Here is an 11,716-nt window from a genome sequence, read left to right on the forward strand (position 1 = left end):
GATCTAACGTAAGATTTCAAATTCTTCAGAAACAATCATTTCATTACGAAACTCAACGCCATGCCAACATCTCACGGGGAACGTATTAATTGTGCTAAGATCACAGCGCTTTTTGCTCTCAAAACTTAATGTGAAGAAAGGCTGGCAGAGGAATAAAAATCAGAAAAATATTGTAACCGCAAACTCAGAGAGGTTTCGTCATCTGCTCTTGTGTAATTTTTCAAATAAATTTATTTTGCGCCAACTAACATCGAACGCTTATAAACTGTAGAATCATACTCTTTATTTTTGACTACGGTAATGAAATCATCAGTTTGATCAAATTAATCAATTTAAAAATGAACTCTGAAGCACGATAATTCCAACTACTTTTCCCGGCTCTTGGATAACTCTTTGCATTGCATCTTCATTCCTGGATGTTTCAAAAATAAATGGAAATCAATTCGAGATGAGCGATATAAATTTACTCGATATAGCGACTCCACAGGTCTTCAAGAAAAATTAATCATGTGATAGGAATATTGTAGCCTTTCTTGCATTTATCATGAGTATAAAATTCCATGAATATTAATTGCTGCAATTTTTTGTTGTTGCTCCACATTGGGATAATCTAAACTTCATCTCTGGACAAGATGTTTTAGAAAAAATTTTAAGTATAATGTCTCATTCGTCTGTTCTTAACATCATTATCTGCCGTTGATAGATATAAAAGTTAGTAGAAGGAAAAAAAGAGTGTTGAAGCGTTCCCCCATTACCATTATTATTTTAAAAATGTAATTTATTGCACATTACATAAGCAAATCAAGTTCATAAGACTTATGACGATTACCGTCGAACTTCTATTTTCAGAAGCTGACGCGATTGACTGGTATACACTGGACAATTCTCAGTAATTCTTAAAGAAAGGACATTTTTGTTTAATAAAAGAAAACGTATCGAAAACCGCGAAAATACAATAAATGCAAAATCACCATTTAGAAAATCAAGATTAATTATTAACGCGACCAAAAATCCATGCATGAAAATTTTATAAAATTGGCTTGTAGTTCTACTATAAGCAATTTATAATTTAGTTACCACCCTAAAATTTGATAGGAACCATAGCTTTTCAGGTAAATCTAAGGATTTGACATTGTTCAGGGAATCTAGTTGGATTTGACATTGAAATAGGCACTGATGACTCCGATTCAATTTTTTTTAGTCTCTCGTGTCCAATTTTCATCATTAAATGTCGATTTCGTTGGCTGGCGGCTCACTCGGCGTAGTCGCCCAGCTGGATGTGATAGCGCTGGTTGAGCTCACGTACAAAGATCTGGAAGGAAATTGTCGTTTAAACTCCAAAATATTTCAAGATTTTTCGTAAACAAACCCACAAATTGTCCGTGTAGCAAACAGATGTATGCAGTCGAATGATCATGTTGTATATTGATGATGAAAGCAACTACAGCATATTTAGAATATTTAGCAATGTTTCTCGCTGAGCGCGCGAGGAGCTCATCAGCTTCAAATCCTTGTTGCAGAGTTGACGTAACGACTGACTTATCCTTCATGACCGATCTCTTTTGCTCGCGCTTCAAAAAAGTTACATAATGAGTTTGATATAGTAATAATAATAATAATAATAATAATCCATGTTGGTAACTGGAAGGGTCATCTGAGAGCATGCAGACGGGCGGGAATTTGAAAGATGAGCTGGCCAATGTTTTTATCTCTCTCTTCGCCCATTTTTTTGGTCATTAGCAATAAAAGCCACGACGGCGAACGCGTGATATTCTCCGTGACTCACGACCGTGACTGTCAGTGGCGGGAACAAAAATTTTAGACCCGCCCTCTTGGACGAATCGCGTCCAGCTCCATACCCACATGCATGCTTTCCTCTATAGAGGATTTTCCAGGAAATTGATGATTAATTATAAATGCATGAGAAAATGTAGTCCCGGATGACCGCGCGAAATCCATAATTTTGCTAAGCCGATCTTTGATCCATCCGTGATGAGGCTTGCACCAAATTTACTGATTCAAGTTAACTTGGCCATAAATTCGAGCGATTTTTGTATGTCTTCAAACTTTTAGCAGAAAAAACCGCCAAAAAAACATAATAAGCAGCATCCTTAACGACAAAAAATATTGTGGAATAAATGAAGAACAGCAGAAAAAATTAATAACAAAACAATTTTAGTTTTTTATGTAAAGAAGGCAGATCAAAATTATAAAAAAACAGCGCCTAATTTGTTGTTTGATAGCATGTTTTATGTTCAAAATAATATGTCGAGGTATCAATTTGTTTCAAGTGGCACATTACAAGCCGTATGAATTTTCGTTTAGTTTTTTTTGTTTATTCAATCAACAACCCAATTTAATGTTTGTTTTGCTTGTTGTGCGTCAGAAAATTTCAATAATTGCATTCGCCAATCGGCTATAAGTGGAGACAGGGACTGAAAAGAACTCCTCCAATAAAAGAGTTAGTTCGAGCGACTGACAGTCACTTATACAAGTGCACGATTGAGCATTGCGTGTTAGTCGCCGAAGCACTTTCGTCTCGGTGAAAAATTGTTAAAAATGGTCGGTAATGGCAAAAACCTTTGCTCAAAGTCTGTTGAAAAAAAAAACATGGAAAAATTGATGAGGTTTCCCCTAATGGAAAATATGAATTTTACCGGCATCTACACTATGTTCGATTAAGAAAATTCCTTGAAGTCAACTTGCATTCGAAAGTTAGTGTTGTAACGAAGATACGTTAAACGTTCGACCCTCAATATATTGTTCAACCCATTGTCGTTTTGAGGTTTGCGATGTAGGATTCAAGCAGATCCTATTTTGACTGCGTTTTAGGATTTAGCTCATGGAGCTGGTAGCTGGATAGGGCATTCTGACTGACTCGCACTCGACAGTAACTCATACAAAAATAGCCACCAAATTACCGAAACCCGACCAGTAAAACTCTGGGTTAGATAGTGATTTTCAATGCTCACGTATGTCAAGTAACATTATGATTGCATAAGAACGTAAAGGCAAATAAAATCTAGTGCGTCATGGAAATCGCTGAATGAGGGAGTCAACGCTCCATCTAATGACAAGCCAGTCAGTGTTTCAGCGATGCGTAAGACAACGAACTTGAACTCCGTAACGTAATACAACAATAACTTTAACACGTTGAGTGCGGCACAACCCACCGGTGGGTAGCAGGGTCTTTTTTCCGGACAAACTCCGCAATATAGTATTTTTTCATAGCGTCTGTCGACAAAAATTTCTGATGGCTGGACTACCTTATTAAATTTAAAAAGTACGGAAAAAAGGAAAAGTTAACATTTGCTCCGGAACCTACAAATGTAATAGTATATTTTTAATCATAGGCCTTTTTAACTGCGGACTTGGCGGCCGTTTTTAGGCCAGCTGGCAGGCGCCGGTGGGTCGTGCTGCACTCAATGTGTTAATAAACAAGAATGGCTCTGTTGGAAGCGACATCATCGAAGAGTTTAACGGAACCGGCCAATACCAAAATCCGAGCCAATACCAAAATCCGACACATCGGCAAGTGGGCCCAGTGGTTACAGTTCAGGATACAGAGTATCGCTCTGTGCGATGGTAGTGGCCAGAATAGGCTAGGAGGCGGGACGGTTAAGCACACCAAGATTTGAGCACTGAGTTGCGTGTTCGAGACCGCAGCAAGCTGGTAATGTTCTTCGATGTTAGGAATCGACGACAGGCCTACGGCTTAATGAAGGCTGGAACCACTAGTACCATTACTATAGTTTCATTTTAGAGGAGAAACTACCCGGTTCACGGCGGTCTACGGTTATAACATATTTTCTTGGTGTGATATACATACATTGTTTACATTTATCTGTTTCAAGGAATTTACCTTCACTTGAGGTATAGGGTGCATATTATTTTTTTCGAACTTGTATTATTAAACTTAACACAAAAACTTCCCAACGAAATGTATTATAAATTACTGATTGGTGCAATAGTAGGTTAAAATTTGATTTTGAATTCATTAACGTGTGATCTGCATTGATTTTTTATCTAGAATGCTATTAAAATTCAATCTACAGAGACCAAGATAACGCAGCGAGTCTGTTTAGAGTCGGTCAATAGTGAAACAAAGAACTCAAGTTAATATTTGTTAACAAATCGTCTCTGCACGCAAATGGCACATTAAAACTCATAACCAATTACTTATAGCGCGAATTAAATAGTGATTTAGAAAACTTTTCCTATCAAAAGATGAAGGCGAATTACAGAAGAATTAATAATAACTTAAAACATTGACAACCCCAGCAAATTATAATAAAATATAAGATATTTTATAAATCTTGGATACAGATCATGCATTATTCCTATATGGAACGGGTATACCCATTTTTCACATGAATTAAAAAACGGCCTTAAAATTAAATTTCTGAGCGCATAGTTCCATGTGAATATCAATGAAACTTTCCTCGTAACAAATTATGTACATCAACTGGCTTGACAACAAATAGTTCGTCGAGAGTTAGCCGCACAAATTTCGCACCGAAAAAACATGAACTCGTTCGTAAATCACTGTGTAGAATGAAGGTGAGGGAAATGCAGTTGTATTTTAATGTAGAATATATGATTATGTGAGAGCAGTTTTGATCATTGTTTTGCATCGGTAAAACGTTTGCTAAATAACCGGAGAAAGTTAAATTAATATGAAAAACGGTATTTTGAACGAGTGCGAAAACCTACACGTTATGAAATGTCAGAGCGATCACCAATTCTGAGACTAAACATGTTATTAAATTTTAAAACGTATCATACGAAGCCAAATGGACTTCAATTCAAGTGAAACATGTAAAGTTATTCTAATATTATGTTTTCGTATGGATGATAAGAGAAAAGATCGTGCCTTTTAATAACCAAGATTAGAGCGGTATTTATCAGTAAATTAGAAACTGCCTGATTTTTAACGAAGATTGTGTCGAAGAATAAATTTGAAGCATATTTTAATTTGACCTCCCGAAAATCAATAAAAAATATAACTCAGAACTCACTGCAGTGAGTGACAGAAAGCGCATTTTCTCGTCAACGAAAACTTGAGGTCACGGACGGACGGACAAACGAATGCCAGGACGTGCTGACGAATGCCAGGACGTGCTGACTGAGGGATAATGCGGCCGGCTAGTGCATTTAAGGGGAGCACGCAACATATATGGAGCCAATGTTCGACAAGGTCGAGCCAAATTTTGACCGGAAAAAGTTGTTACGAAATGACAGGCTAGGCTGAGTAGCAACAGTCTTAGATTCGGCACGTTATGAGTTGTTGTGCTGTTGTTGTGATGTGTTTAAAGGTTTAGAAATTCACTTAAGTATTTAACTACATCAAAATGAGCAAAATATTAAGCATATATTCTAATACTTTACTTGGACTTCCTAGTTCCCGAATTTTACTTCCTTATATTGAGTGTAGTTTTTATTTATTGTATTATTTACTCAAACACGATTCTAATAGAGACGATAATGAAGCACAATATCAATGCTAGTTATTCCAACCCTGTTTAACAAGTATGCCATCTGCATTTCAGAGATGGTGCGTCCTGCGAAACGCCTCATCTTGCCTTTCGGCAAATGATTATTTAACGTAAATTAATTTTAAAATTATAACTTGCCAATAGATTCATTCGGACGTATTATATGAACTCATTCCTAACTATGCACTACAAAATTCTAAAACAAGAGATAACAATCTGGCGACCCCCGTAAACTGAAGATAAATTATAAACACTTACGATTTAGAGATTACGCTGTTGGCCACACTGTTCGAAAAAACTGCCGTAAAATAGCGTGTTGCCGTTTATTTTGTAATTTTAACTCAAGGAACCCGTACCACATTTGGAAAAAGGCGAAACGGGTTATTATCACGTACCGGGTCTGCCGGCCCCTTGAACGATTTTTCCCCATATATTTCGAAATTGTAAAATTTTAGGTTTATTTTTTTTAATTATTTCAATAAAATTATTGTATAAAATATAACTACATGACTGCGTTGTAATGTAAAGGAGCTCTACTCGTTCATATACGAGCAAACTCTTGCTCATATACAGCGGATTCCCTGAAATTTGCGGTTCACGCACTGGCTCACAATTAAAAAACGATCTGCTCACTGAGCCGATCCTGCTCATGCTTAATCATGAAGACATTATGATGAATTTACTGCAACAAGGGGCCTCTTAGAGGAGTCATTGTGAGGCGTGGGAATAATGGTATGATAACCATGTTGATAAAGCGCGTATCAGGGTTAATTATATTATATTAGACCTCTCTTCTACACTATTTTAAATATCATCGACACAAACGTATAGTCACGCGAAAAATCTTCTTGTTGAATTTACCTCGCTTTCATCCATGCAATGGATTATAGTAATAGACTGTTATTTTCTTCAAATAAACTGTCATACAAACTTGTACTTTAAAGTATATATACAGACTACGTGCATACATCTTACTCTTAATTAGCTAGATACGAAAACACTGCAACAATCAATTCTATTCTTATAAGCGAGAAATGTTTTTCACGCAAATTGATACTTACATTAGTAGAAGTTTCTTCCTAATTGTTTCATCGAAAAATGTAAATTCATGTTACAGATCAAGATTGGCTCGTGGAGCAATGAAATGTTATATGTAATTATCCTAGACCAGACATCATATAGTAACCGTGACTCAACAACTTAAGTCATAGCTAACAACAAATTTGTTTAAATATAGGAAGCATTGTACAGTTGAGTTCATAAGCACTTAGTTCGAAAACACAAATAATAATTATAAGTACAAAATAAGTACATCTGCCGGTTAAGATTGGTTCGGCGAATCAGGAGCAGAATTTACATTTTCAATTTGATGATTCTCGATCTTTTTATCTTCCGTCTTTGTGTGGGTTTTCTGGCCGAAGGCTGACATAGCGTCTTCGTCCTTCAATTGGATGTGGTAGCGCTGGTAGAGCTCGCGTACAAAAATCTGAGAAGAAATGTCTTAGCGTAAATGAAAAAATAAAAGACCTAACTTCATCGTTTATCCAGGCCAAACTCATTTGTGTCACAAACAGCCATCTGCACCAATGCTTTGTTGTTCAATATTTATGATGGCCAAACTCTGCCACTTTCAAAACTTTGATGCGAGTATTCGCTCACGAAACATGCGAGAAAAAATAGTGCAATGTTTCAACTTTAAATTCACAATTATATTGTGGTGTAGGATGCACAACAGACTCAGATAGGCAGGTTTGCCGTTCCAATTGACGCTGTATATATGTCAACCTGATCCGCAATACTGATTCCTACAACTATTCCTACATGCGGATCATAATTGCACCTTGCAAAAAAACGAGGGCTTGAACATATCATCAATGTTGTTCAAGGATCATAAAAATTAATATGATTATCCAACTGTTATCAGTAGCGATTCCTTTTACTGCACTGTCCCTTCGTATTTAAGATTCTAGAGAAAAGAACTACAAGAAGATAGAAATTATTCGTATGACCTACCCACTACCGATGCTAATTGTGCGTGCACTTAGTAGGCTGACCATCAATAATATTACTCATCATGTCTTCAGTAAACAGCTCTTGAAACCATGAATAAAAACCCATCAAATTCAGCTCACCTTGTAAAAATTCCTTCATTTTCTAAAGAACAAATGCACTTGAAAATTCCCAAGAAACCGGATATTAAATTTGCTTCAAGTTTTAGGAAACGCACGTGCGCAAGCTTCATTGCATGTGCTGCTAAAAGACTCACGTTAAAACGGCCGCTGTTCTCGGCGATTTGCTTTCTGCGCGTCTTGGTGTGCGTGCGCTTGGTCTGGAAGCCGCGGTGTGTCAAGAAGGCGCCGTCCAGCATCAACCACGAGTAGCCCGCCAGCCTCATCTCGTATACCTGATCACAGATTATTTTCGTACATTCTTTCCGTTCAATTTACATCCATATAACGATTTACGTGATGAAAGTCAAAAGATCATTTCAAACGGCAGACAAGAAAGTAGCGTTTTAAGCTCCATGAGCAATTTTTCTCAGAGTGATATATAGGGTTGCTGAAAGGAATATAGGCATATCTATAGTCAACTAACAAAACTCTGTGTAGATCGGTTATAGATAAAGAATTAAATACTATGTTTTACTTACAACATATTTAAAACAGACCCAATCTTTAGAATAATTCTTTTCTCTGTGTCTTTGAAATTTTCTACGTGCAGAGTTCGTTTGAGCAGCGAAGCTAGAAGCAAAGCCTAAAAACAGTTCAGCGGCACCACAAACCTGGCTGTTGCGAGTGAAACCGTAGCCGATGAACCTCTCTTCGAAAGCTGGCACCTTGGCATTGGTCACGTAGATGGGTTCCCAGTGACGCTTCCACGTGGTTATGTTGTAAGCAATATTTAACGACCCATCCGTACTCGGTACAGTCTCCCAATATGAGAGATTTGAGTTGGCTTGGTTGTTCTTGAAGACTCTGATGTGGAACTGCTGCGCTAGTCCCTTGCTCCTGAGTTTCACTAGCTCCTCTTTTGAAGTAGGATTTGCTGGAGCCCTAATTGATATCTCGTACGTGGGAATGATGAACGCACATTTATGGCAATTAGCTATATTTGGCCTCGCTAAGAATTCATTCAGTTGCTCCGACATGCTTGGAATGGAAAGCATGTCTATGTCAGGGGTGAAACTGAATGTGTTCTGGCAAGCATGCCTGGCCGTATTTCGCATTAAATTCTGAGGATAACGGGATACCCCTAGAATTTTCTTTAATTCTGGTGTTCGGAATAAATTTTTCAATTCATTATTAACATCTTCATGTCGCTGGCAATCATATTCTAATAACTTGGATGTGTTTAGAACGGGAGGCATAATGCCTGGGTATACCAGGTGGAATGAAACTCGCTCCCTGACCTCGGGAAAGCAAGTTCTCATGTACTGAATCATTAGTTTAGCAACTATGAAATCCACATCTGGTGCAAAGACAGCAATGGAAACCGGGCCTTGCCATGTTTTGACTTGTTCTACGACCCAGAACAGCAAATCTGCTGAGCATTGCGAAGACATGCACACTTCCCAACGCCGTAATTCATCCCACTTGGAGGATTTAATGATGAATGGGTGAACTTTGAAAACACGTGACTTGTCCCAAAGTCCGGTCGACAAATCGATTTCAAATTGTTTTATCAGCTTCTTTTCTCTAGTTTGGTCTTCGGTCTCTTTATAATCCCCTTCAGCAATGTATTCATCCTGTAAAATGGAGGTTGCGAGGAATTACAATGAATATTCACACATGTTTTGAGTTTTTTTCCTCCACAAAACAATAAAAATCATAAATAAATCTTGATACCTTGAACTCCTGATGCCATACTGAAAAACTAGTGTTTTTCCTTCAGAGTTCGTTGAAAAATAATTAAAGTTGTATGAATATTTTTTAGACATAACAACTAAGCTAGCTGACAAAGAACGTTTATAACGATAAGTCATGCATTTCAGCCCAGGTCACTTAAATAACAACACAATAAGAAATTAGGAGGTGCTGTACAAGAAATGGACCTAAAGTACTTATTTTTCACGTCTGCAGCGCACACCCGCCCAGCACATGTATGTAACAGACGCATTATTGCGTTTGTTTCATGTGCATGTCAATTGCGATGAGCTGCTTTACAAAGTTTCATCAATGTTTTGACACGCAAGCCTTTCATTCACTTCCCAAGTCCAAAATCCTTCGGAAATGTTTTCAGAAAGTATTTTCTTAATTCGAAAAATGCCGTTAAGAGTAATGGTTGCAGGAAATGACGTGCGATGCACCTAATTTCGATAACAGATGGAAGAATCCCGTTAACACTATTAATCTATCTAGAAATGCATGGATCTGATCGGTGCTATGTATATCGTCTGTTGGTTAACGTTTGTTCACCTCGAGGAGCGACTTAGGAGGGCCCACAGTGACGTATTTTTCTTTGACTGCCGAAGGCGTCGTCAGCATAAAAATGATGTTCATGAAGATGATGGCTGACACGTTGAGCAGCAGCAACACGACGGCTAGCTTCAAACAATACCGCAGGTTCATGATGTCCTGAAACTATATCATGTATCTTATTAATCCATATATCCAGGAGATCCATATATTTTGTGTAGTGTTGGACATGAGCGAGCTTCATAAGTCTTTCTCCTCTGCGTGGTCATTAAACTGAAATGAAAAAAAAATATTGCTGCAATTATGACAGAGCTCCATATATAAAACACACCATGCAGAGAGACACGGAACTCCACAGCACGTGATGGAAAGACTTCGTCGGTATGAATAGATTATATGACATAGGATCAATATATAAATATGAAGAAACTTCAATTCTCATTGAAATCTCAGTTCACGAGTCCTTTTAATTGTGGTTCTTTAGATGAATACCAACTAATGGACTGAATATAGACCTGAAGCTACTGCATCACTGCAGAGAATGAGTGCATATGGGTCTCATCAAACCGGCTGTACTTTAAATGGATCACGACCATGGAAATTATAGGCATAGTTTTTTATTCATGCTTTAGAATAAGGATGATCTCATTAGCATCTATTATATAGTGCTGCGATGTTTGACGATCAATGAAGTAATAGTGCTAAGTAATAGAAGAAGATCGATAATGATGTATCAAAATTGGGAAAAGGCTGTTGTTCGAGACTGGAACTATTCAAAACGCAGAAGATAGGACTCACCTTCAAGACTCTCGATTATTGTCATCGTTAACCAATAAATAAATGTGAAATAAGTTCGTTCTGCAGGAATATCTGACTAAGTGTTAGTTCTACATTTTACAGCATCTCGTAACTGAGGAAATTCTTATAAAAACAAATTTTAAAGTATCTTGAAACGCACCAACCTAATTCTAGGTAAATTTCAATTATATTAATAATAATAATAATAATAATAATCATAATAAGGGACGAAAACTAGTGGCTTTACCCAATTTTTCAAATTTCTCCTTCAAACGAAAATTTTTCATGCGCTAATATGAATTTTGCAATTAAGTGTAAAAAACAATGCACTTAATTGTTAGGTGGTTACAGGATAGAACCTATTCATCTGTTTAGTTAAGCATAAAATAAATTAGTGATGAACTTCAGTTATTGTCATTTAATACCAGATATACGGCGCATTTGTTTTAAATATTAATGAGGTGTGTAATATAAATGGTACTCAGCTCTCAACGGAAACAAAAATATTACGATTCCTAAAATAAAACACATGAAAGGTACTATTAAGTTTATGAACGATCGTGACAAGTTGTACACGCTCAATGCGTACTGAATTTTGTAGGTTCAAAGTTGCAGATTTGATATATACAAAAAAATTTCATCCACAATTCTGTCTATACGATCTCTCATATTAATTTATTAAAGGTTGCATACCAAAAGTTGCAGATTTGAAATAAACAAAAAAGTTCAACCACAATTCTGTATCTACGATCTCTTATATTAAAGGTTGCATACCAAAAGTATTCAACCTAAATGCTCAATGTTGCCTAATATATATACGAATATATAAATACTCGATGTTGAATAATCAATGTTCAACACTCAATGTTATATAGATAATGTTGCACACTTTATATTGTAGAGTCAGTGTTCCACACTCAATGCTACATAATCAATGTTTTATACTCAATGTTCGATAGATAATGTTGCATAATCAATATTGCAGAGTCAATGTTTCACACTCCAGGC

At 36.8% G+C, this 11,716-nt stretch overlaps 1 protein-coding gene across 3 annotated transcripts; it reads right to left on the reverse strand.

Moving 5' to 3' along the window:
- Positions 1–522: 522 nt before the first annotated feature.
- Positions 523–10,881, reverse strand: LOC108681515 (beta-1,4-glucuronyltransferase 1). 3 transcript variants are annotated; one of them, XM_018170557.2, is made up of 6 exons: positions 10,709–10,881; positions 9,911–10,075; positions 8,278–9,240; positions 7,762–7,899; positions 6,853–6,981; positions 523–1,312 (listed from the first exon to the last, which is right to left on the reverse strand). In XM_018170557.2, the coding sequence occupies exons 2-6, from the start codon at positions 10,061–10,063 to the stop codon at positions 1,253–1,255; spliced, it is 1,443 nt and encodes a 480-aa protein (XP_018026046.1). In that variant the 5' UTR covers positions 10,064–10,075; positions 10,709–10,881; the 3' UTR covers positions 523–1,252. The 3 variants fall into 3 exon arrangements, 2 of the variants coding, with proteins under 2 accessions (XP_018026046.1, XP_018026047.1); XM_018170558.2 differs by having other exon boundaries at positions 9,911–10,183; XR_001931506.2 differs by having other exon boundaries at positions 1,256–1,312; positions 5,754–6,981.
- Positions 10,882–11,716: the final 835 nt, after the last annotated feature.

This window comes from Hyalella azteca, unplaced genomic scaffold (assembly GCF_000764305.2).
Source record: "Hyalella azteca isolate HAZT.00-mixed unplaced genomic scaffold, Hazt_2.0.2 contig264, whole genome shotgun sequence".
Classification (NCBI taxonomy): domain Eukaryota; kingdom Metazoa; phylum Arthropoda; class Malacostraca; order Amphipoda; family Hyalellidae; genus Hyalella; species Hyalella azteca.

What these genes read in the sequence shown, in the direction of transcription:
- LOC108681515 (XM_018170557.2), bottom strand. Translation starts at nt 10,063, where the DNA reads ATGAACCTGCGGTATTGTTTGAAGCTAGCCGTCGTGTTGCTGCTGCTC. An exon ending in CTCCTAAGTCGCTCCTCGAG is followed by an intron (nt 9,241 to 9,910) that starts GTGAACAAACGT and finishes TCCATTTTACAG; the next exon opens with GATGAATACATTGCTGAAGG. An exon ending in AGAACAGCGGCCGTTTTAAC is followed by an intron (nt 6,982 to 7,761) that starts GTGAGTCTTTTA and finishes ATTTCTTCTCAG; the next exon opens with ATTTTTGTACGCGAGCTCTA.